Raw genomic sequence first — 23,922 nt, 5'->3', positions numbered from 1 at the left:
CACTGAGTCCTGACCCTGCTCACACACTGAGCCCTGACCCTGCTCACACTGATTTCTGATCCTGCTCACACTGAGTCCTGACCCTGCTCACACTGAGTCCTGACCCTGCTCACACTGAGTCCTGACCCTGCTCACAGTCTAAATCCAGCCTAAGAGGTTCTGGGAGGAACTGAAAGGGGTGTCCCCTCTTAGCACAGAGGCCTGCAGACAGCCTCACCCTTGACTGGCCAGGCCACATTCCTCCCCACCCAATCAGCAGCTGCCCTGTGGGGAAATATCACCCGGGAGTCGTCAGGGTCTCCCTGACGGTCAGATGGAAAGTCCTGGAACTGGTGCCTGGGGGCGGGGCATGCACTCGGTGGAAGACACAGGAGGTGCCCCCAGGCCTGAGGCCTGAGGAAGGGTGGGTGCAGCAGAGGGACCGCTTGGACCTCGGCGGTGCCGGGTTGTGTGTAGTGGGGTGTGTCATCCACGTAAGCTATGGCTGCAGCACCCTTGCTGATTGCACTTGGTTTCCAGGTGACTGGTGGCCAAATCGGACGGGCTGGGCTCTGTGTGGGCTGCTAAGTGACCTTGCCTAGATCAATTAGCTTCTCAGAGCTAAAATTAATTAGCATGGGGTAGCTCTGCAGCTGCCATGGGTGAAGTGTGTGACTCACATGGGGTGCGTGAGGCCTGGGGCCACACACTGGCACACTGGCTGTGCCCGGTGCTCATGAAGGCATGGGTCCCCAGGCTAAGGGGTCCCCAGATCCCCAGTGGGGAGCTGACCAGGCACGACAGCCCAGGGACTACACAAGGACCCTGGGATGGGGGGGCAGGGGGAGGGGACAGAGAATTTCAACCACAGGGGGCTGGGGGGGGAAGGTTGCAGTGGAACACAGGGTCAAAGCACAGGAAGAGACTGAGGTTTGCATAGCCTGTTGTCCCACCCAGGAGGCCCTGTCCACACCCCCGGGCCTGGAAGACTGCAGTCTTAACTACTAAGTCATGGCAGTCATGGCTCCCTGCCCCCAGGCTGTGGGTGTCGGCAGGGGTGGCAGGGTGTCCTGGAGGGGAGCGCTACAGGTCTGTGTCTGGCAGAGTTGTGTAGACCCAGATTCGGCTCTCTCCTGTCTGAGGCTGGGCAAGGGCCTCCCTCAACCTCCCAACCTCCCAGCTGCCCCGCACTGCACCCCAGCCTGACCATCCAAGGTCATCCTGCAGCCCGAGGTCACCAGTCTGCCCTGGAGAAGGAGCCACGTGCAGAGGTCCTCCTGGCAGCAGTCTGTTGGAGAGCTCCCCCCCCCCATCTCGGGCAGGGGGCTCCAGGCAGGAAGTTACAGGGAGGTGGCGAAGGCCCCAGGGCAGGGGTCAAGAAGGGGGAGGCAGGATGGAGGGGGAGCGCCAGGCTGTGGTGTGGAGGGACTGAGACCCGAAGGGTGAGTCCAGAGACACCCTAGGAATGAAGTGTCTGAAGGAGGTGGGAAGGTCTGGGCGGAGGCGGGGTCTCTGATACTCCGCCCTCCTGAAACCTGATCTCAGTAATCCGCTTAGCGGACCAGACCGGTCAGACCACCACACTTGGCATCTCCACCAGGCTTCTGGCCAGGCCAGTGTGCAACCAGGACCAGAGCCATGCAGGGGACCAGAGCCATGCAGGGGGCCCGGCTGGCCCTGCTGGTGCTGACCCTAGCCACCTGCAGGGAGCTCGGTGAGGGGTGAAGAACCAGGGTCTGGGCGATGTGGGGAGTGGGGTCTGCACACCCCGGGACACTGCCTGCCAGCTTCTGTATGGGGGATGGACAGAGGTGGGGGGCAGGGCCCAAAGAGAGGAAGAAGCAAGGAAGGCTGGGCTGCATATGGGAAAAGGCAGGGGGTCTGGGCTAGGTGGGGGGCTGGCCAGGTAGGCAGGGGTCAGTGTCCAAGCCCTGGGTACCTGCTGGGGGGCTGCCTGATGTGGGCCTTGGACTGTGGAAGGTTTGAGCTGGGGTGGGGAAGGGAGGCTAGGGAAGGTACAGGAGGGGCTGGGGCAGGCCAGGGGCAGGGAGCAGGGGGAGGGAGACCCAGACACGTCCATCCAGGGAGAGGACGACGGGCCTGCATCTCCTGTGTACTCTGTGGCAGGCGTGGGCCTCAGCCAGGTGACTGTCAATTTTCTGGAGGGAGAAACTGAGGCTGGCCAAGGACAGAGGCCCTATCTGGGTCACACAGAGGCGACCCAGGGGCTGCGTGGAGCAGCTGGAGTCAGCCTGGGGGGGCTGCACAGGGGGGCCTGGCGGGGGCAGTGCAGGGACGCCCCCTCCCACTCAGTGGACCCCACCTACCCACACCCCTCCAGCTCCCAGGCACAGCTGGCTCCCTCCCAGGAGCTCTGCAGGGACTAGAGGGCTGCTCCGTGCCCACCCTGAGCCTCGCACCCCTCTGGCGTTCTTGCTGTGGCGATGCCCAGGCCTCCGTCTCCCGGTGCCTCCTGACCCCACCCTGGCCCCAGGCTGACAGTCTCCCCCAAGGGTACAGTCTGCCTTGTGACCTGAGCCTGTGTCACAAGCAGACCAAAGTCCAGTGCTCACAGCAGCTTCCCAGGCCCTCGGCTCATGTCCTTGGGCCCCTCAGACCCCGGCCTCAGGCAGGCCGGGCCCATCCGCCAGCTGTCTCTGTGGCTGGAGGGGCAGGCCAGCCTGACCTGGCCTTTATTGCTTCTCTCCCAGCGGTGGCTTTACGGTGCTTCACCTGTGGGGAACCCACCACCACGTCCAGTTGCACCACCATCACCACCTGCCGTGCCAACGAAACCATGTGCAAGACCACGCTCTACTCCCGGGAGATTGGTGCGTGGGTGGGGCGGGGTGGGGGCCAGGGTCACCGCGCCCTCTTCCCCGCCACCCCAGCCAGCTGTGCCCTGTGTAACCAGCAGTAGTCACCCCACTGCTCCTGTCCTAAGTGTGGCCTCTCTCCTTTCCTCCCTGGGCCGAGGTGGCTGAGGACCTCATCTTCCTCCTTTATCTCTGGCTCTTCACCAAGAGGTGGAGAAGAAGGGTGCTGAGAGCCCTGGGTTGGGCGACCCCAGAGCGGGCGCCAGCTGGCTTGAGGGGGGCAGAGTGGTGGACACTTCTTGCCCCCCACAGTGTTCCCCTTCCTGGGAGACTCCACGGTGACCAAGTCCTGCGCCAGCAAGTGTGAGCCTTCAGATGTGGACGGCATTGGCCAAACCCGGCCTGTGTCCTGCTGCAACTCTGAGCTCTGCAACGTGGACGGAGCGCCCGCCCCCAGCCTGGCCCTGGCCCTGGCGCTGGCCCCACTGGTGCACCTGGTGCTCTAAAGTCCTGTCCCCGCCCCAGCCCCAGCTGCTCCCCCTGCTCCAGCCTCCCTCGCTGCCTCCCCAGTCATGCCTAGAAGCCTCCAAGAAGTGTAGCGGCCACCTGCACCCAGCCTCCTGAGTCTCATTTTCAGGCAGAGCTGTCGTCCAGGCCAGGGAGAGGGCCTCCCCACGGATCTCAGAGCCTGTCGCTGTCTCTGTGTCGTTCTTGTCTCCTGTGGTGGGTTGAAGCCCCATCCCACAAGCAAGGACAGCCAGGCCCAGGCACGCTCCCACCAGGCAGATCACTGGGCCTGGGCACGCTCCCACCAGGCAGATCGCTGCCCTTTGGGCCCTTGGGGGGTTCTGGGGGACCTGACCAAGGTGGGCAGAGGCTGGACTAGAGATGGAAAAGCTGGCATTGTCACCTTGTACCTGCCTCTCCTGACCTGCAGAACCCCATGGCTCGATCCCACTCGCCCTCCCTGCTGCCAGCCCCTGAATGGGTCCCAAAGCCCATGCATCTCAGCCAAGCTATGATGGGCTTCCGGGCCTTCTTTCCCACACTGTGCCCAGCCCACACCATGATCTTGCTCCTGGGTGAAGACGCTCCACCCGAGTGAGATCTCAGGACCCGGTGCTGCTGGGCCAGCCCCGTGTCTGGCACAGAACACAGCGGTCCAGGAAACCTCTCCTCTCAGGGACCCGGGAGCTCCCTATTCCTCTCTCTTGTGGACAAGACCACCTGTCTGCCATGGGGTTTGGGACATCCCAGGAGCCCCACCAGCAGCTCTGGGCACAGCCCACCCCAATCACCCTCTGTCAGGAGGCCTCTGGGGAGGAGGACAAGAGCAGCCAGAAGGGGTGACTGGAAGCTGGGGGTCATGGCGTCAGCGGGGTGCCTCTATCCAGGTCTGTGAGGCTGAGCTTTGACCTTGTCGATGGGAGACACGGCACCTCACACCCTCTTTGGCTTTCTTGTGTCAACACACATGACCTGTAGACACTCGCACACCCCAGAGACCCCCGGAGACCGGGGAAAAGGCTCATCAGTGACCAGAGGTTAGGGTTCAGACTGACAAGGGAACAAGGCTTAGGTTGGAGCTGGGGATCAGGTTTGATCTGTGACCCCTGTCAAGGTTCGCAGGGAAACCATAGGAACAGAGAGGTCCAGACACAGAGCGTGTGAAGCCTTAGAACCTTACCTTACCTTTGACCTCAACCTTAGTTGTGAACCTGACTTTGGGGGACTTGACTCTGTCCTGGGACCCCGCCCCCAGTCCTCAGCCCCGCCCCCAGTCCTCAGCCCCGCCCCCAGTCCTCAGCCCCGCCCCTCCCCAGTCTTCAGCCCCACCCCTCCCTAGTCTCAGCCCCGCCCCCACTCCTCAGCCCCGCCTTTCCCCAGTCCTCAGCCCCACCCCTCCCTAGTCCTCAGCCCCGCCTCTCCCCAGCCTCAGCCCCGCCCCAGTCCTCAGCCCCGCCTCTCCCCAGCCTCAGCCCCGCCCCAGTCCTCAGTCCCGCCTCTCCCCAGCCTCAGCCCCGCCCCAGTCCTCAGCCCTGCCTCTCCCAAGTCTTCAGCTCTGCCCCTCCCTAGTCCTCAGCCCCGCCTCTCCCCAACCTCAGCCCCGCCCCAGTCCTCAGCCCCGCCTTTCCCCAGTCAGCCCCGCCCCTCCCCAGTCAGCCCCGCCCCTCCCTAGTCCTCAGCCCCGCCTCTCCCCAGCCTCAGCCCCGCCCCAGTCCTCAGCCCCGCCTCTCCCCAGCCTCAGCCCCGCCCCAGTCCTCAGCCCCGCCTCTCCCCAGTCAGCCCCGCCCCTCCCCAGTCCTCAGCCCCGCCTCTCCCCAGCCTCAGCCCCGCCCCAGTCCTCAGCCCCGCCTCTCCCCAGTCAGCCCCGCCCCTCCCCAGTCCTCAGCCCCGCCTCTCCCCAGCCTCAGCCCCGCCCCAGTCCTCAGCCCCGCCTCTCCCCAGCCTCAGCCCCGCCCCAGTCCTCAGCCCCGCCTCTCCCCAGTCAGCCCCGCCCCTCCCCAGTCCTCAGCCCCGCCTCTCCCCAGCCTCAGCCCCGCCCCAGTCCTCAGCCCCGCCTCTCCCCAGTCCTCAGCCCCGCCTCTCCCCAGTCAGCCCCGCCCCTCCCTAGCCCTCAGCCCCGCCTCTCCCCAGCCTCAGCCCCGCCCCAGTCCTCAGCCCCGCCTCTCCCCAGCCTCAGCCCCGCCCCAGTCCTCAGCCCCGCCTCTCCCCAGTCCTCAGCCCCGCCCCACCCCAGCCATTGGTGGGGGAGGCAAACTTCCTCCAGGGTCCAGCCCGACCGAGGGTCCTACAAGTGTGGTGGCCCGAGCGGTTCACAGCCCGTAGGCGAGATAAGACTTCGTGGGGAAGAGGAGCCCGTAGGCGCAGACCGTCTAACGAGCCGGGCGCAGGCTGCGTTCTGCGGCCCAGCGCCTCTGGCCTCGGATAATGGGAGCACTGCGTGGTGCTCCCTGACCAGCAGAGGGGCCTCCCCGGGCCTCCTATGCCACACCGGAGGAGCAGCCCAGCGCCAGGACGCCTGGGCCTCAGCGGCTGGCAACAGGGCCCTGCGGACGCCCAGCCGTGAGCCAGGGTGAGGCTGCTGCCAGTGGCGGGCTGGATGGACGGCCATCTCCACGGGAAGATGGCTGTGTGGCTTTCTGGCTCGGCCAGTGCTAGGCCTCAGCAGCGGCAATGCTGCAGGACTCTTCCTCCCCTTTTTGTGTCCCTTGCGTCCATGGCCAGCTGGTTTCCTTGGGTGGCCCCGGAGGGCCCCTCCCCTCCTCTGCTTCCTCTCTGGACCTCGGAGGGTCACTCAGTCCCTGGCTCCCCAGGGTCAGGTCCTGGAAGTGTGTCGGAGGCGTGGCTGGCTCTGCAGCCTAGACCAGGGGCCAGGCCCAAGGTGAGGGGCTCCAGAAGGTGGGGACAGATCTGTCCTAGAGGCACAGGGGCTGTCCTGAGAGCCTCCCAACCCCAGGGGTAATCAGCCTGTGCTGCCTAAGCTCAGCCCCGGGGTATCTGTGGCCAGGGAGATACAGCGTGGCCCACCGCAGGTCCAGACCTGCCACAGGTAGCACCAGCCCAGTCCTCCTTGACTTCACCTACTCACCAGTCCCATTATCCACCCTTCCATGCCTCCACCCGGCCCCCACCTACCGCACCTGTCCCTGAGCCTATCCTCCCCACGAAACCTCAGCCTTTCACCCATCCGTCTGCACCCTTTGCTGCCACCTGTCTGCCCTCCACCCATCCATCTGTCCCATCCGTCCTCCACTCAGTTATTCATCCCTCCATCTTCCCACTATTCCCCATCCATCCGTCCGTCTATCCATCCATCCACCCACATCCCTCTAGCCTTCTGCCTGCCCATTCCATCCATCCTCCATCCTTTTATCCATCATCCTCTCTATCCATCCTTTTCTACATCCATCCTCCACCCATCCATCCGTTCATTCTATTACCCACCCATCTACGCCACCCATCCTCAACCCACTCATCCATCTCCTCACCATCCACCATCCATACATCCCTTCTCCCTTTGCCCATTCATCTACCCACCCCACAACAAACGCTGCTCAGCAGTGCAGCCGTCAGAGCCCGGGCCAGCTCCCCCTGGCGGTGCTGCACGGTCTGGGCAGATTTGACACACATCCCCTCAGTCCAGCTTTCCAGACACCCTGAGTGCTAGGAACACACTGTTCCAATTTGTAAAGATTAGACAGAGTTAGGAAGGAGGCATGGCCTGCCAGTGGCTACACTGCCCGTACCTGGCAGGGCTGCGTACTGCACGGCAGTATCCCAGGCTCTGGGGTGTTAGCTGCCTCTCCCTGACGCACACCAGCCTTGCTGGGTGCAGACCTGGTCTTCTGGTTCTACATTTGAGGCCAGTGGGGGAGGCGTGGACTCTCGAAGAGGCTGCCAAACTAGGACATAAATCTGCCCTTCCCACTGGTGTCTGGCCAGACACACACCGCATCACTTTTCCACCTGCCAATTGAGTGCTGGGCTCGGAGACAGGCCAAAGTGGTGCCTGCCCACAGGAAGGGCGTGCGGGCAACTCTCCAAACTGCCACCCACCCCAGCAGCGCCTGCCATGGCCTCGGAGGCCTTCCCTCCTCGTCACAGCCAGGGCGAGTGCCCCGGGCGGTCTCGGTTGACGTTTCTTCAGCGTCTCCTCTACCCTACAACCTGCAGGGAGCTCACAGCCCCACAGAGCCAGCCCGTCCGCGAGGAGCACTTGCTGGTTTTCACGATGGGGCTGCTGTCCCTCTGCCCAGTTTGGAGAAGAATGCAACGAGGCCGGACGAGTGCCTCTGAAGGAGGCTGGCCTGGATCCCAGCGAGGCCAGGGAGCACCAGGACCGGTTTCAGTCTGCCAGGCTCCAGAGCCAGACATACCCTGGTTCTTTGCTCAATCTCTGGGCAAGGGCTGATCTCCCACATGTGGGCCTCGGTGTTTGATCAACAGTAACCACGGTCTCTCCCTTGGCAAACCACGCCCTCCCTTTGGTTTCTTACAGTCCTGTGCAGCTGGCTTCAGCCCAGTGTCAGCTCACTCTGTGCTAGCACCTACATACAGAAAGCCAAAGGCTAGATGGACAAGGGGCCACCTTGAGGCTGTGCATGGGAAACGCTGCAAGGCTAAGAGAAGAACTCATGCCTCCCGGGCGCCAGCTCTGGGCTTCCCATCCTACCTCAAGATCAGAGTGTGAGCCCTCTGAGCCACAGCAGGGCCCGCCTCCAGATGGCCACACAGCCACACGTAGCTATCCATTGCTCTACCCCCATTTTATAGCTAATCCTTACTCCCCCCTCCATTCAGCTGCCTATCTGTCCACTCATTCATCTTCCAAACCATCCAACCATCTATTCATCCTGCATCCATCTAACCACCCATCCACCCATCCATCCATCTATGCATCCTCCATCCATCCATCCACCCATCCATCCATCTATCCTCCATCTATCCACCCACCCATCCATCCATCCACCCCCACCCATCTACCCCCCCACTCATCCACCCACCCATCCATCCACCCCCCCACCCATCCATCCACCCCCCACCCATCTACCCACCCATCCATCCATCCACCCCCACCCATCTACCCACCCATCCATCCTCTATCCACCCCCCACTCATCCATCCACCCATCCTCCACCTATCCACCTACCCACCCATCCATCCATCCTCCATCTATCTACCCCCACCTATCCATCTACCCACCCACCCACCCATCCATCCACCCCCCCACCCATCCATCCACCCACCCATCCACCTACCCCCACCCATCCATCCACCCATCCACCCCCCACCCATCCATCCACCCCCCACCCATCCATCCACCCCCCTGCCCATCCATCCACCCACCCATCCATCTACCTCCCACCCATCCATCCACCCCCCACCCATCCACCCCCCCACCCATCCATCCATCCGTCCATCCATCCATCCATCCATCCATTCATCTGTCCTCCAGTCATTCATCTACCCACTCATAAAATACCCATTATGGAAATCAGAAAACGAAAACCAAAAACCCAGAGTCTAATACTAATCAGAGCTATAGAGGACAAACACCGGATGGATTTTCTGACATGGAGTGGATTTAAGGTATGGAATGGGAGACGGTGTGTCTCAGGGTGAGAGATTTGGAACAGGAAGAGGTGTGGGCACAGGATGGTGTGGCCAAGGTCAGTGTGCCATTGGTCAGGAGATTGCTAGACCAGGAGGCCACAGGGTGGTAGGGCTGCTGCTGTCAGAGGCTGAGGGCCCAGGGGTCGGGTTCACTAAGAGCACCGTGGGCAGGGTCTGGCAGCGGTGGGGAGCTGCCTGCAGAGGGTCTGGTTGCCGCCCCCCAGCACTTTCCTTTCCCACACTGGCTTGGCCTCTGCATGTGACTAGGTGTACCAGCTGTGTGCCAGGTCGGGGGGACTGGGAGAGCAGCCCCAGGCCCGCCATGGCCCTGCCCCAGGCAGGGTTGAGGCCGCCCTGCCACTGGGCCCTGAGGATGCTCCTACCTGGAGCCTGGTGGCCTTTGTGAACCCCTAAGGTGCCTGACCCAGGATTTCAGGGTCCATTAGTGGGCAGTCAGAGCTGTCCAGGATGGCCGGGACAAGTGGCCAGTGCTTGGAGGTGTGCCAGCCTAGGGCAGGGTTAGGGTCCCCAGGCTGGGCGTTCCAGTCTGAAGAGGGCCTGCCCCCCGGGAGGTGAGTGACAGTGGCTGCTGCCCGCCCTGGCTCCAGCCCTCCCCATGGCAGCCAGCAGCCGTGCCGCCCTACTGAGTCACGGCAGGCTCCGACGCCGCCCAGAAGCGGAGCTGGAGGGGCCAGCCCGTATAAATGCTCCCCATGGGGCCGGCCAGGCTCCCAGCTCCTCCGCACCAGGGATGGGCTCTCACTGGGCCACCTCACTGCTGCTCATGGCAGCTTGGAGCATGGGCTGTGGTGAGTGCTGGGCCGGGGCTCAGCTGGTGGGGGGCACTGCCCTGGGCCTGTCTGCCCACCTCTCAGGGAGGGAAAGGTGAGGCTGCCGGGGTCTCTGTGGCTCCTGTGAGTCTCCTGGCTTAGGGCCCGGCTTCCCTGGGGACTGGGGTCAAGTTGTCACCCCACAGGGACACTGAGGCCTGCATTCAGTCAGCTGGGCCTTGAAGGATCTCAGCCGCTCTCCTCCAGCCCGCTCCTCCTGGCTCCGGGACAGGGGGGCCAGGTGGCCGGTGATGAGGCTCTGCCCCCACCCCTTGCCCAGGTGAGGCCTTCAGGTGCTACACCTGCCTACAGCCCACGCCCATTCACTCGTGCAAGAACATCACCCAGTGCAAGCAGGAAGACACGGCCTGCAAGACCACCCTGGAGACCGTGGAGTCGGGTAAGGGGCTGGAGACAGCGCAGGGCACGGGCAGAGAGGGGGGTGGAGGCCAAACCCAGGTGGGCTTCCACCCTGCTGCTCCAGCAAGGACGTCACAGCGCTGGCACGGGACAGGCCCCATCTCAGGCAGGTGCTGCGTGAGCTCACAGGGGTGGGGTGGGCTGGGAGGCTTGGGGCGAGGCCGGTGGGTGGGCTGGGGAGGGGGCGCCTAGGTGCGGAGCACGGGGTGCGCAGGCCTGGCCGGCGTGAGGCTGATGACCCCCCGCCCCGCAGAGTACCCCTTCAACCAGAGCCCCATGGTGACGCGCTCCTGCTCCACATCCTGCCTGGCCACGGACCCCGACAGCATCGGGCTGGCGCACCCGGTCTTCTGCTGCTTCCGTGACCTCTGCAACGCGGTGGGCGTGATCAGGCCTGGCCCGGGGGCTCTGGCCCTGCTGGGAGCCTCGCTCCTCAGCCGCCTCCTCCTCTGACACTGCTGCCTCCCGCACACCTCCGCTCTGGTCTCTGCGAGTGGGGCTGGCCAGGCATGCAGCCAACTCGCTTGGCCTCTCAACCTTGGAAAAAATAAATAAGACCACCCCATCCTTCCCAGGCATCCAAGCCTGCAGAGCCGGCCTCAGTGCTGCACGGTCTGGGCACCGGCCCCGATTTCTCACCCACAGCTCCTTGGGCCCATTGGTGGACGGAAGCCCTGCTGGGCACCCTTTGTGCAAACCAGCCCCGCAAACACGCCCTCCCCTCCAGCCTGAGCACCCCACCCTGGGTGGGCGTCTGATTCCTTTCCAGAGCGATGGTGGTACCAGCCCCACCAGGCAGTCTTACTTCACAGCAAGAGGGGGAAGGGCGGGCGCCAGGGGCTCCGGCCTGTAACCCCAGCTACTCAGGAGACAGATCTGAGGACTGAAGTTCAAAGTCAGCCCAGGCCAGGAAGCCAGTTAAGACTCTTACCTCCAATTAACCACCAAAAACCCGGAAGTGGAGCTGTGGCTCACGTGGCACAGCATCAGCTTTGAACACAAAAACTTGGGGATAGTGCCCACTGGCACTGCGGGGGGGGAGGGGGGGAAGGCGGGGGTTGAGAAAGCCCGGCGGCAGCCACCCCTGCGTGGGTCTTCCTGGGGGGTCTTCCTGGGCCTCGCCGACAGTGGTCCGCTGTCCCCTGGGGACAGAGGGGACTAGACAGGCCTGCGGGCACTGCCAGCTTCCCCTCAGACTCATGACCAGGGCTGGCTCCGCACTGTCCCCTCCCAGGGTTCAGTCCACACGGGGCACTGGACAGCCATGAGCCAGAGCGGCTCCCGCCAGCAGCCCTGGTCCTCCGAGCTGGGCACTCTCTGCCCAACTAGGTCTTGGATCAAACCACATAGAGGCCATAGCCCTGGGCGGGGACTGGGGTGGGGGCTGCGGCTCCTGGCCCCCCTCCATAGAGCTGTCTCTGGGGGCACACACACCTGGGCAGGGAACCAGCTCCCTGGGGAACAAGAGCTGCCAACTTGGCCTGGGGGCTGCATGGGAGCCTGTGACTCCCCAGCCCGGCCTTCCAGAGGGAGGCTCTGCACCACCATGCTGACGTCCCTGCCCAGCCAGCCAACAGGGACAGCCTAGGCCACCACCTCCTTCCCCGGGGAGGCGGGGAGGCCAGCGTGGCCGGCAGAGGGCGCGCCGGAGCCTGCATGGAGGAGCTCTCCCAGGCTGCAGCCTTTCCAGTCCAAAGCTTCATCCTGAGCTGGGCTGCCTCCTGCCCCTACCCCCCCTCCCACCCCCCCCCATGTGAGGCCGAGAGGTCCTGAGGACCCCAGGGGGAGCAGGGAGCTGAGGCTGTCCCACAATTGGCCGTAAGAGTGCCCCCTTCCCTTAACCCCCTTGTGCAAGTCCCACTGGGAACCCCACCCTGCAGCCCCCACCAGTGAAGACACTTGGCTTTATCTGGCTGCACAGCACCCAGCAGGGCCCAACCACACCCTCCAGTCCGCCCTTGTCTCTCACCCCCACTGGCTCCCTGCCCCCCCTCTGCCCCTCCTGCCCCACAACCTGCCTCAACTTGGGGTCCTTCTTCCTCCACCCTGAGAATCTGTGGGCTGGCCTCCACACCCCCCCCACCTTGTCCCATGAGGTTGGGGGCCTAGGGCCCTCACCTCCCAGAGCCATCCCTGATTCAAGAAAGGAAGCAGAAAGTGTGGACAGCTGAGATTCAGGTGCTGGGGACAGGGCGGGGCAGGAAGGCCGGTGGGGCCCTGGGGCACCCCCTCCCTGGGGCATCGGTCATGTGCAGAATGGGGACAAACCTGGTCACCACAACACTCTGGGGGGGGATGGATCTCTGGGGGGGCACAGCTTCAGAAACAAAAACTCCCCCAAGTCCAAGCCCACATGCTTTAAAACTCTTTACTTGTGTGCTTTCCATAAATAAAAGAGAACAACTGCAGCTCCCTTAGCACTAGGGTGGGAAGAGCAGCATGGCCAGGGGATGCAGGTGAGGGACGCTCCAGGTGCAGTTCCCAGCGGGACAGCAAGGAGGCAGCTTCCAGATGCCTCCCTCCCTGGATGACAGAGCGGGTGTCGGGCACAGGCAGGGGAGCCCCACGCCCGGCTGCGCCTCAGTGCTGACATACTGTCAAGCGGGCCCAGCTCCCATTTGGCTCCGTGTTCTCAGAGGCTCTGGGCACTCCAGGCCTCAGCGTCCCTGGCTCTAAGGTGGCCCTTTCCTGGGTATCACTATCTCCGACCCAGCGCGTGCCAGGCCTGCCCTGGCCACACACACACACAACTGACTCCAGGCTCCTCCTCCCCCGGGGCCTCACTACAGGAATGGCCAGGGCCCTGCGCCCTCCGGCCCCGGCAGAGGGGGCCAGGGTACCAATGCCATCTCATCAGCTACCAGCGTGGGACCTGGCACAGGGTGTCAAGCGGGCGAGGGGACCTGGGTCGGTCTCGAGGCCGGTCCAGCCAGAAGCCCGCCAGGCCTGCTGTCAGGGGAGCTGGCGTGCAGAGGCAGCGTCACTGGTCCTTGGTGGTGTCTCTGAGTCCACTCTCGGCGCGGAGCAGCTGGCTACTGGCCTCATTGTAGGCGATCCAGTGCTGCAGGTCCTCCGGGAGGTCAGGGGGCTCCACCTGCAGAGGGGAGGGGTGAGGCCCGGCAAGCTCGCGCCCTGTGGTAAGGAGGCTTCATTTCCCCCACTGCTGTGTCTGCCCCAGCCGCTCTCCTGCCCCCTGGCCCACCAAGAGCCCCACCCCGTGCCCACTGTCCCTCCCCCAGCACATCTCCTATTACCACCTTCCTCTCTCCATGCAACCTGCTGGTACCAGGCTGACCCCCCACCCACCCCAGTTCTCCTATAACCAGGCAGGAGCCCGAGGGGCTGGTGGCTACAGAAGGCCCAGGACACTTGCTGCCCGGAAGGGGAGGAAGCAGAGACAGAGGTCTGGCCAGGGAGCCCCGCCTCCAGCGAGGTGCTGCATGGAGCTGTCTGAGCCCTTCTCCTCCTCTCCTGCACCAGGAGGCCTGGGCTCCCAAGTCAGCTGGGAGCGGTCCCCTCCACCCCTCCCCCACCCAGGCCTTCATGAGTTCAAGGAGCCTGCCGCGGGGAGAGCTGCTGAGATGGGGAAGGCTGGGAAGACGCCCAGCACCTCAGACAAGGGGGCGGACACCAGGCCGGGACGGGAGGGACGGCCAGGCTCACAGGGCTGTGCTGCACACTCAGGCCGACCCCTCCACGCCCAGGGCCACCGGGCCCTCCCCAGGCCAGCCTCGCTTCCATGACCTCCTGACACTGGGCTGGGGTGACTCCCGGCCACCCCTGGCCATGTGGCAGAGGGTAGGAATCTCCCCTCCATGCTGCCCTAGCTCTGTTGTGCCACCACCCCCCTCCGCCAGGTCTCCACCCAGGGCCCATCACCTCTGGGCCTTGTCCCCCTCGGCCATGAGCCTTGGTGACTGCTGCGAGGCTGCACCTGGGGCCAGAGGGTGGACTGGCGGCTGGGCACGCCTGGCATCTTCCAGAGAGCCTGCTGTGGCAACCACCGCCACCTGGTCCTCCCCAGGGCCATGGTTGCCATACTGCAGCGGCTGGCTCTGGCTCGGGGCTGGGGCAGCCCAGGGGAGGGCCCTCGGGGCCCGGCTGGTGCCCAGCAGAACTTTCTCCCTAAGGACAAACGCCTGCGGGCCTCTGGGGTGGTCAGACCGCGCGCACCGGTCCACTCCAAAGTGTGTCCCCAGGACTTCTAGCCACCACTGCTAACTGCGCCCCGGCTGCACCCCACGCGGGGAACTGGAGCCCAGAGAGGGTGGCTGGGCCCTCCAGGCCACACCGCACCATGACTCAGATCTCCTGGGGGGAGACCCCGGTCCTGGAAGAGGGAAGGGGGGAGGGAGGGGACACCCCACGAGCCGGGTTCAGAGGTCCCGGGGCGCCGGTGGGTGAAAGCCCGGGCCCCCGGGGCGGCGGCGCGCGCCGGGCCGGCCGCTCACCCTTCGCTGGCACAGGTGCTGCACCACGCGGTCCGGCGAGGCGCCCACCACGTGCTGGCGGGAGCGCAGCAGGGCGCACACGAAGCCGTCGCGCAGGCTGACGAAGCGGGCCTCCAGGTAGAAGGCGCGGTCGTCCCAGCCCAGCAGGCGGGTGCGCACCTCGAAGGGCTCGAACAGGCGGAGCGGGCGGCGGTAGCGCGCGCACGAGGCGGCCAGCACGCCGCGCGCGCCCAGCCGGCCCAGCGCGCCCAGCACGCCGCAGCGCGCCAGGTGCGCGGCGCGCGCCACGTCCGCCTCGCGCAGGTAGCGCGCGTTGTTCATGTGCAGCAGCAGGTCCAGGTCGGAGGGCAGCACGCGGCTGCCGTAGCGCTGCTCGGCCAGCAGGTCGCGGACGCGCGGCTGCAGCAGGCGCGCGCGCAGCGCGGCGCAGGGCACGCGCACCAGGTACCAGCCGTCCAGCAGCGCGAAGAAGGCGAGCGCGAGGACCAGCGCGGCCACCGGCAGCTCCACCATCGCGGCGGCCTGGGCGCGGGTCCCGCGGCGGCGGGGCGCGGCGGGGCGCGGCGGGGCGCGGCGGGGCGGCGGAGGAAGGGCGGCCGGTAGCCGGCCGGCCGCGGAGTCCGCCCGCAGCCGGCTGCGGCGCGGGGCGGGGCGGGCGGGCGGAGCGTACCACCTGGCCAGGCCGGCGCGGGGGGGGGCAGGCGCGCCGGCCGCAGCGCCGCAGGCTCGGGCGCAGGAAGTCCCCCCTCCCCGCGTCCTCGATGGTTCCTCCCGCGCCCCGCCCTCCGGCGCCGCTCCGCTCCTCCCCGGGTGGGGCCGGGCGTGGCGCGCGCAGCTCCACAGCGGCCCCTGGCGGCCGCGCCCGCCGCTGCAGGAGCGGGCTCGGGGGTCCCGCCCCCTGCCGGCGCGGGCCCCGGGCTGCAGGCCGCAGCTGCTGGGGTCCCCGCACCCCTACCCCGCAGGTCCCCGCCCGTGCACGCTGCGGTCTTCACCTGAGGACTTGGCCCCAGCCCTCGCCCTTCACACATCAGAGACGCTTTCCTGACCTTTGCCCCTCTCGAAACCGAAACGGGAGCAACTCAAGTCAGGGGTGGGAATGATCCAGCGGCTGGGGGGGGGGGTGTGAACCCCGGCCGGGGTCGGCCTTGGGGCTGCAGCACGCCGGCCCAGAACGGCAGGCTGCTCCCCCCCCAAGGTCTCGCTGGCACCGTCCGCCATCCCTGCCCTCTAGGGGTCTCTGGTGGCCCCGTCATCCAGTGACCCGCAAGGCCAGCCTCTTAGGCCTGCGAGGACTGGAGGGGTTCTGGAGTCCTGCTGCCTTCCGGAAGGTTCTGGACTTGCTGCTGGCTAACCCCCCCCCCCATGCGTGCCTGGCCTGCAGGCTGCAGTGGGCCTGACCGCCCTCCAGGGAGCCGTGGGGGCCAGCCCTCTTCCCGCGCCAGGCAGGGCTGCGCAGGCTTCAGCTGCACCAGGCAGGGTCTTTGCTTCCGCAGTGCACCCCCCCCCGGGAGCATCAGGGTGGGATCTGAATGTCTGGGGTCCCTGGGAGCAGCTTGGACAGGCCTGGCTTCTCAGACCCTAATTGTCCTCTCCACACATTGCTCACACACTTCCCTGTAAAAACCCACTGTGTCCTCAGGATAGGGGACTGAGGACACGTCCTTCGAGCCCATTGGCCACTGCCCTGATAATGCTGTCCTCTGTGTCCCACCGTGCTAGGAGACCATGGCCCTGGAGATAAGGAAGGTGGGGAGCTAATAACACTTGTACCACCTTCCGGGCCTCCCGGCGCCAGGGCCCACCCAGTGTCTGCTCCCTCCCACAAGCTCTCCCTGTGAGGGGAGCCTAGCATGCACCTCGCCGTTACAGAAGTAGGGGTGCCTGTCTCCCCGCTGGACCCTGGGGCCAGGGCCTATCAGCCTCGTTGGCCACCAGATCCCACAGGAAGTAAAGGCAGGCCTCCCCCCCCTACCCCGTCCCTCACAAAGGCCGAGCAGCTTGGGGTGGGTCGTGGCAGTCCCAGTGGTCAGGTGGGGCCCTGTAGGTCCTGAGCCCACTGATTCCCTCAGCTCCAGGGGAACCAGGCGGGGTGCAGGACGTTAGGTGGGGGGTCATGCTCACAGAAGAGCCCAGCATTGCCCGCAGAATAAGTCCGACAGCCTAAGTTGTAGGGGCTACTGCTTGGGTTCAAGGCTAGAAGATGCTCTGACTGGGAGCTGCCAAACCAAATGCCAAGAGCCGTTCTAGCGGCCACAGTCCTTGGGGCTGGCCTGCCCTGGCAGCCTGCCTCCGACTGGCTTCTTCCCATCCTGCCTTGGCTCCACCCCACCAGGGGAGCGGCTGGGAATCCTGGTGGCTTGCTTGCCCATCTCAGGCCCAGGAAGGCCTCTCACCTGTCAGTCAGGCCTTCCCCTCTTCCCCTCACCCAGGCTAGAACAGTTCATTGTGAGGAAGTCTCAGCGTGTGTGTGACTCTGGCTCTGACTCTGGCCTGCAGGCCCCTGGGGGCACCAGTCCTGCGCATGCCCAGCTCTGGGGAGGAGGAACCGCTCCGCTGGGGAGAGGCGGAGGCTGGGGCCCTTCTATGGACGGAGTCCTGCCCCAAGAGGCCCCTGGTACTCCAGGGGACTCTGCCCGGCCTCAGATCCTCTTCTCTGACTTTATTTTGCTCTCCCAGCCCTTCTCACTAGCTGGCTAGACTTGCCCACTGTCTTGTAGGCTCCTTGATCTGAGGGAGACTGGGACCCAGAGCTCCCCACAGGAGTCCTGGGACAGAGCTGGAGGGGGACAGCCAGCAATTATGGTCATCAGATGCTGGCCTGGGGAAGGTGTGTCCTCCTGGCCGGCCCCTGAGGCCACACGGGGTGGGCATCTGCCAGCTTCTCCCCAGGACGACCTCTGTCCCACTGGCAGCTGGGCTGCCCCAGGGTTCCAGCCTCCAGCTCAGGACGCAACCTCTCTCTCCCATTTTGTGAGCCTCTGGGGCGGAGGCTGGGCTTCGGGAGGGGTGGGGGGCGCTGGCCTAGTCACTGGGGCCCCTTGCGGCCTTTGAGTGTTCAGTGCGGGCTTCCAGCTCCCAGAGCACGGGTCCCTGCCTCACTGCAGAGGAGATGAGAGCTCCCAGGACTCAGAGATCAAGGCAGAATGCTTGTGGCTGCACAGCAAGGCGGGCAGTCTTGAGATGCCGTCCTACCTGCTGCCAGTGGCCACACATTCGCTTCTGAGTCCGGAGCTGTGTGCGGTGCTGAAGGACAATCCGCTGCCCTGGGCAAGGCCCAGGAGCAGCTGGGCTCGGAGGGGTGTGTAGGGACAGAGGCTCAGTGGACTCACCCACAGGCATTTATTAAGGACCTGCCGCGAGAGCTGCTTGCTCCTCCCTTCCGACCTCCTCTCTAGGACCTTCAGGACCTCACAGCCCTGCTCAGACCCTGTTCTGCTCAGTCCATCTCAGCTCAGCCTTCTCTGGGCCTCTCTGAGAGCTGCCCATGGGGATCTGGCTCAGCTCCCGGTGCTGGGGGGGGGGAGAAATGGGGAGGGGGGAAAGGGGGGAAAGGGAAGGCATCCGGTGCAGGCAACGGTGCCTGAACAGAGGTGACAGCCGGGTCAGATCTGGGACTGTCAGGCTGCAGCCTGAGCCTGCAGCTGGCTGCCAGCCATTCCGTGTCTGTAGAAGCCAGCCTTCCTGGCTTCTGGTGGGCTCTGGGCTGAAGTCTGGAGGGGACCTCAGAAGGGGCAGGGAAAGGGGCCAGGCCAGACGTCTGGGACCAGGTGCCCTCAGGAACTGGGAAAGGCTCCCCTCACTGGGCCTGGTGGGTGTGAGCAAGCCCTGGTCTCCTCGCCCGCCCCGTACGTATGGGCTGCAGTGGGGCCCCAGAGCCTACAGCCGGCCCGTGCCGCACAGCAGCAGGCTGCCCAGCACGGTGAGCAGCGCCAGCGCGGTGGCCGGCTGCAGAGCGTGGGCCCCGCTGGCATTGCACAGGTCGGTGGAGCAGCAGGTGATGTTCTTCTTGCCCACGTAGTAGTTTTCCGCATCATCCACACATTCGGAGGTGCAGCCCTTACTGATGAGCGTCACCAGCCCGATGGCACCTGGTGGGACACGGGGACCTCTGGGTGAGGCCAGGACCACGCTAACCAGCCTGTCCCCTGCCCCGCCCACTGTCCTGGGAGAGTGGGAGACCTAGGCTGTGGCCCTCCAGAAGTGCTCAGAGGGTGAGCGAGCACAGCTGGGTGTCTGGTGGAGATGCGTGGTTATGGGCGGATGGGTGGAGGCTGAGGTCAGTGTGGATAGATGAACAGAGCAAGAACAGAAGGAGAGACCAAAGTCTGGGGTCTCGAGTCCCTGCTGGCCAGGGTGGGGAGTCAGGGTCTCAGGTCTCTGCTGGGGGGAGCTGGGGTCTCAGGTCTCTGCTGGGGGGAGGGAGCCGGGGTCTCTGGTCTCTGCTGGGGGAGCTGGGGTCTCTGGTCTCTGCTGGGGGGAGCTGGGGTCTCAGGTCTCTGCTGGGGGGAGCCGGGGTCTCAGGTCTCTGCTGGGGGAGCCAGGGTCTCAGGTCTCTGCTGGGGGGGGGAGCTGGGGTCTCAGGTCTCTGCTGGGGGGAGGGAGCCGGGATCTCAGGTCTCTGCTGGGGGGAGCGGGGTCTCTGGTCTCTGCTGGGGGAGCCGGGGTCTCAGGTCTCTGCTGGGGGGAGGGAGCCGGGGTCTCTGGTCTCTGCTGGGGGGGGGGAGCCGGGGTCTCAGGTCTCTGCTGGGGGAGCCTGGGTCTCTGGTCCCTGCTGGGGGAGCCTGGGTCTCTGGTCTCTGCTGGGGGGGGGAGCCGGGGTCTCAGGTCTCTGCTGGGGGGAGCCTGGGTCTCAGGTCTCTGCTGGGGGGAGCCTGGGTCTCTGGTCTCTGCTGGGGGGGAGCCTGGGTCTCAGGTCTCTGCTGGGGGAGCCGGGGTCTCAGGTCTCTGCTGGGGGTGGGGAATCAGGGTCTCAGGTCTCTGCTGGGGAGGAGCCTGGGTCTCTGGTCTCTGCTGGGGGGGAGCCGGGGTCTCAGATCTCTGCTGGGGGAGCTGGGTTCTCAGGTCTCTGCTGGGGGGAGCCTGGGTCTCAGGTCTCTGCTGGGGGGAGCCTGGGTCTCTGGTCTCTGCTGGGGGGGAGCCTGGGTCTCAGGTCTCTGCTGGGGGAGCCGGGGTCTCTGGTCTCTGCTGGGGGTGGGGAATCAGGGTCTCAGGTCTCTGCTGGGGGGAGGGAGCCGGGGTCTCAGGTCTCTGCTGGGGGGGAGCTGGGGTCTCTGGTCTCTGCTGGGGGAGCCGGGGTCTCAGGTCTCTGCTGGGGGGGGGAGCCTGGGTCTCAGGTCTCTGCTGGGGGGAGCCTGGGTCTCAGGTCTCTGCTGGGGGAGCTGGGGTCTCAGGTCTCTGCTGGGGGGAGCTGGGGTCTCAGGTCTCTGCTGGGGGGAGCTGGGGTCTCAGGTCTCTGCTGGGGGGGAGCCGGGGTCTCAGGTCTCTGCTGGGGGGGGAGCCGGGGTCTCAGGTCTCTGCTGGGGGGGAGCCGGGGTCTCTGGTCTCTGCTGGGGGGGGAGCCTGGGTCTCAGGTCTCTGCTGGGGGTGAGCTGGGGTCTCAGGTCTCTGCTGGGGGTGAGCTGGGGTCTTAGGTCTCTGCTGGGGGGAGCCGGGGGTCTCAGGTCTCTGCTGGGGGGGGAGTCAGGGTCTCAGGTCTCTGCTGGGGGGAGCCGGGGTCTCAGGTCTCTGCTGGGGGGGGAGCCTGGGTCTCAGGTCTCTGCTGGGGGGGGCTGGGGTCTCTGGTCTCTGCTGGGGGAGTCGGGGTCTCAGGTCTCTGCTGGGGGGGGTAGCTGGGGTCTCAGGTCTCTGCTGGGGGGAGCTGGGGTCTCAGGTCTCTGCTGGGGGGGCAGCCGGGGTCTCAGGTCTCTGCTGAGGGGGGCTGGGGTCTCTGGTCTCTGCTGGGGGAGTCGGGGTCTCAGGTCTCTGCTGGGGGGGGAGCTGGGGTCTCAGGTCTCTGCTGGGGGGAGCCTGGGTCTCTGGTCTCTGCTGGGGGGAGCCGGGGTCTCTGGTCTCTGCTGGGGGAGCCGGGGTCTCAGGTCTCTGCTGGGGGAGTCGGGGTCTCAGGTCTCTGCTGGGGGGTAGGAGCTGGGGTCTCAGGTCTCTGCTGGGGGAGCCGGGGTCTCAGGTCTCTGCTGGGGGAGCCGGGGTCTCAGGTCTCTGCTGCGGGGAGCTGGGGTCTCAGGTCTCTGCTGGGGGGAGCTGGGGTCTCAGGTTTCTGCTGGGGGAGCCGGGGTCTCAGGTCTCTACTGGGGGAGCCGGGGTCTCAGGTCTCTGCTGGGGGGGGAGGGGAGGGGGCACCGGGCACTCACGCACGCGGGACGTCCAGCACTGGGTCTGGCCCGCGGTGCAGTTCTTCACATTCAGGCAGTCCTGGTTGCTCACCTGGGCCGTGCATGAATAGCACTGCAGGGCAGCACCTGTGGGCAAGGCAGGGGTTCAGAGGCTGCCCAGCCTGTGTGTGCCGAAAGTCACCGGGCAGGAGGTGCAGGGAGGAGGCACCGGGCAGGCTCTCGGGCCTCCCCCCACACCCAGAGCAGAGGAGGCTGCAGGGGTGCAGGTCGCATGGAGACCCCTCCCTGACCCCCTGTGCTCCTGGGCACCGGGACACACAGGTCCTGGTCTAAGGTCAGCCCGCCCCTCCGCCCCAGCCAGGTCTCCCTGGTGTCCACTGTGGGCCCCTGGGCGGTTCTGCTGTCTGGGGCTGAGGACATCAGCTCCTAGGGCGTCTGGACGAAGTCTCCCCGTAGAGCAACCGAGCTGGGTGCCAAGCACACCCCAGCCCCACACTGGTACCCCAAACATTGCCCTGTTTGATTCTCTGGTGGCTTGGGGGCTGTTTTCATGGAACCCCACTAACCTGAAACAGAAACTGAGGCTCTCCAGGAGCACTTGGGGCAGGACCCTGCCAGCGCCCCGCCCCGCCCTGCGGGGGCAGCAACCCAGGGCTGGGGTCCTCCCTCAGAACACCCCGCTGTCCTCCTCATGCCTTTCTTCTCGCCTCTGTGGGTGTTTCTTACCTTGTGAATTTTTGCCCTGGGCTTCCAAGGGCATTGGGCGGCAGGCTGTCCGTCAGTGGGTCTGCCTGCCTCTCTGGGAGCCAGGCCCAGTGGCCTCATCTGCCCTCCACGTCTGCCTCTCACAGGCTAGGTTAGCAGCGGGGGGCCTTGTTCTAGGAAGCCAGAAGCTCCCTTCCTCCTCCGGCCCCAATCCTTCCCCGTCCTCCTCCGCCCCCTGCCTCCTCCCTGTTCTGTCTGTTCCTCTGGTCCCTTCCAGCCTCCCTCACTGGCTCTTCCCCTGTGGTGGCCTAAAGTCTCACCTGGCTGCAGAGCCAAGCCAGTGGCCACCAGAACGAGGAGGACAGCCTTCATGGTGAGGACTGGGGAGCAGGCTGCAGGAAGCCTTATATGACCAGAGCTGGCAGGGGAGGCTCCCTGGGCCCATGAGGGCCTGGGCTGGGCTGATTTCCATCTCCGGTCCTCCCAGCTGCCCCTCCCACTCCCCATGCCTTGCTTTCAGCCCCTGGAGGGTGGGGCCCCAGGGCGAGACCTCGCTCCCTGCAGGAGGACTTGGATGGAGTTCTCAGGCATCCCCACCAAGCCCCCCATGTCACAGGGGGAGGCCGGAACGGGGAGGCCACCCGTGCCCCAGATCTGGTTAGGGACAAGGGCACATCCTAGGGCCCTGTGCTCTGCATAGAAGCAGAGCTGCCTCCCTGGGCTCTGTGGTCCTTGGGGTGATGGGTGCTGACCCGAGCATCCCATCACCAGAGTGTCAGCAGACAGGGGCCATGTGGGGGACTGCCATCCCTGAGGGGGGGACCTGGAGGTCAGTCAGAGCTTGGATCTCTACAGGCTGGGCCCTGGGTCCCGGGCCTTTCCTCCAGAGTGTGCTGGGCCCTGGGTCCCGGGCTTACTCTCAAGATCTTATTTAAGCCCCTTACCTCCCTCCCCCTCCACCCTCGGAACCTTAGCTGCAAGTGAGTCGGGAAATATGTAGCTCACAGCACACTGGACCTGCTCTGTAACCCACCCTGGGTCCTGAGAGACCAATATGGCTTTCCTGGGCAGAATGGAGAGACAGAGGTCAGGCCAGGGGTCAGGCCACCTTTCCCTCTGGCTCCTTGACTGTTGGGTGTGATGTCCCTGGCTGCCTGTCTCTAGCAGAGTCCCCAAGCCCTGTGGGTCAGCCCTCCACTGCCAGCCTTGGTCACTGAGGCTGCGGTTTGTCTCTGAGGATCTCAGGGCTTCCTGCCATTGTTGGCATGTGTGTGTGTGGGGGGGGATTTGTGGTCTCTGTTGGTCTCAACCTCGCCAGGCTCTCCCTGTGACCCCTGGGCAGCTCTGGCTCTAGCTAGGCGCCTGCTGGCTGACAACCCCTTCTTACCTGCCACTCGGGTCAGGGCGGCTGACTGGCTGTCTCCCGAGAAGCGCCCTGGCTTTCCAGGGCTGCAAAGGAGAGTCTGGTGGAGCCAGCCCACGCCAGCTGCAGGTGTGCCCTGAGGTCCCGAGGGGAGACAGCACAAGGCCAGAATGACCCGGGGCTTAGGACGCCCCACCCCCTGCAGAGCCCACACACCGGCGGGGGCTTCCGCCAGGAGTGAGCATCGCTGCCTTTGGCCCTGGGGGTCTCCCCTGCCCGGCTCCCTGGCACCCCTGGTTGGTTGATGGGTTTGTCGTGGAAGTTCGGTGAGGAGCTTGGCTTCCGAGGGGCGGGGCCTTGCTTAAGTGTGTGTAACCTCCCCAGAACGCCTTCCTGCCCTTCTGCCCGCTGGAATGTTCTCTGAAAACCCCTCCAGCCCGCAGGCTTGACTGCCAGTGGGTGTGGCACTCGGGGGTGGAGGTGCCCGGGGCGCAGGTGTTTCCACGTGACTGCCTGCTGGTGCCCACCCTCCCACCAGCCCACAGGAGCCGGGCCGCCCTGGGCAGGAACCGTTCCTATCAGCTTGTACACTGGAGGCACCAGGCGCCCAGCACCGGCCTGGAACACTCATTCTCCAAATATTTGCAGGTGGGGAAATGTTTGCCGATCACTTTGATATGAAGTGAGCTGTCTAAGGCAGTGGCTCTCACAACGCAGCCATGGGGGCGGTGGGGTGGATGTGCAGCTGGGCTGTCCCCACTTGGGGGTGCTGATGGTGCTGGGTGCAGTAAGCCCAGGCCCAGGGTCTGCACACCTGCAGTGCACAGGGCATCCTCTGTAGAGCCTCTGGCCCCGAATGCCAGCAGTGGAGGTCAGGTCTAAAGATGGCCGAGATCATCTAGTGACCACAGT

The 23,922-nt window shown here is 65.4% G+C and overlaps 4 protein-coding genes across 5 annotated transcripts; 2 read left to right on the top strand and 2 right to left on the bottom strand.

Moving 5' to 3' along the window:
• The first annotated feature begins 1,561 nt into the window (after window positions 1-1,561).
• On the top strand, window positions 1,562-3,391 carry LOC138806041 (ly6/PLAUR domain-containing protein 2-like). The gene is made up of 3 exons (XM_069991511.1): window positions 1,562-1,693; window positions 2,691-2,810; window positions 3,108-3,391. The coding sequence occupies exons 1-3, from the start codon at window positions 1,618-1,620 to the stop codon at window positions 3,299-3,301; spliced, it is 390 nt and encodes a 129-aa protein (XP_069847612.1). The 5' UTR covers window positions 1,562-1,617; the 3' UTR covers window positions 3,302-3,391.
• Window positions 3,392-9,663: 6,272 nt separating this feature from the next.
• LOC138806173 (secreted Ly-6/uPAR-related protein 1-like) lies at window positions 9,664-10,615 on the top strand. The gene is made up of 3 exons (XM_069991716.1): window positions 9,664-9,721; window positions 10,023-10,142; window positions 10,416-10,615. Exons 1-3 carry the CDS (start codon window positions 9,664-9,666, stop codon window positions 10,613-10,615), a joined length of 378 nt encoding a protein of 125 aa, XP_069847817.1.
• Window positions 10,616-12,516: 1,901 nt separating this feature from the next.
• Window positions 12,517-15,217, bottom strand: LOC138806039 (protein THEM6). The gene is made up of 2 exons (XM_069991508.1): window positions 14,614-15,217; window positions 12,517-13,256 (listed from the first exon to the last, which is right to left on the bottom strand). The coding sequence occupies exons 1-2, from the start codon at window positions 15,124-15,126 to the stop codon at window positions 13,143-13,145; spliced, it is 627 nt and encodes a 208-aa protein (XP_069847609.1). The 5' UTR covers window positions 15,127-15,217; the 3' UTR covers window positions 12,517-13,142.
• Window positions 15,218-17,929: 2,712 nt separating this feature from the next.
• On the bottom strand, window positions 17,930-22,039 carry LOC138806043 (prostate stem cell antigen-like). 2 transcript variants are annotated; one of them, XM_069991513.1, is made up of 3 exons: window positions 21,968-22,039; window positions 20,961-21,068; window positions 17,930-18,701 (listed from the first exon to the last, which is right to left on the bottom strand). In XM_069991513.1, exons 1-3 carry the CDS (start codon window positions 22,017-22,019, stop codon window positions 18,490-18,492), a joined length of 372 nt encoding a protein of 123 aa, XP_069847614.1. In that variant the 5' UTR covers window positions 22,020-22,039; the 3' UTR covers window positions 17,930-18,489. The 2 variants fall into 2 exon arrangements, with proteins under 2 accessions (XP_069847614.1, XP_069847615.1); XM_069991514.1 differs by lacking the exon at window positions 21,968-22,039 and adding an exon at window positions 21,669-21,829.
• Window positions 22,040-23,922: the final 1,883 nt, after the last annotated feature.

This window comes from Dipodomys merriami, unplaced genomic scaffold (assembly GCF_024711535.1).
Source record: "Dipodomys merriami isolate MVZ:Mamm:240054 unplaced genomic scaffold, mDipMer1.0.p SCAF_4, whole genome shotgun sequence".
NCBI classification, from domain to species: Eukaryota; Metazoa; Chordata; class Mammalia; order Rodentia; family Heteromyidae; genus Dipodomys; species Dipodomys merriami.
This window is presented reverse-complemented; position numbering and strand designations above follow the sequence as displayed.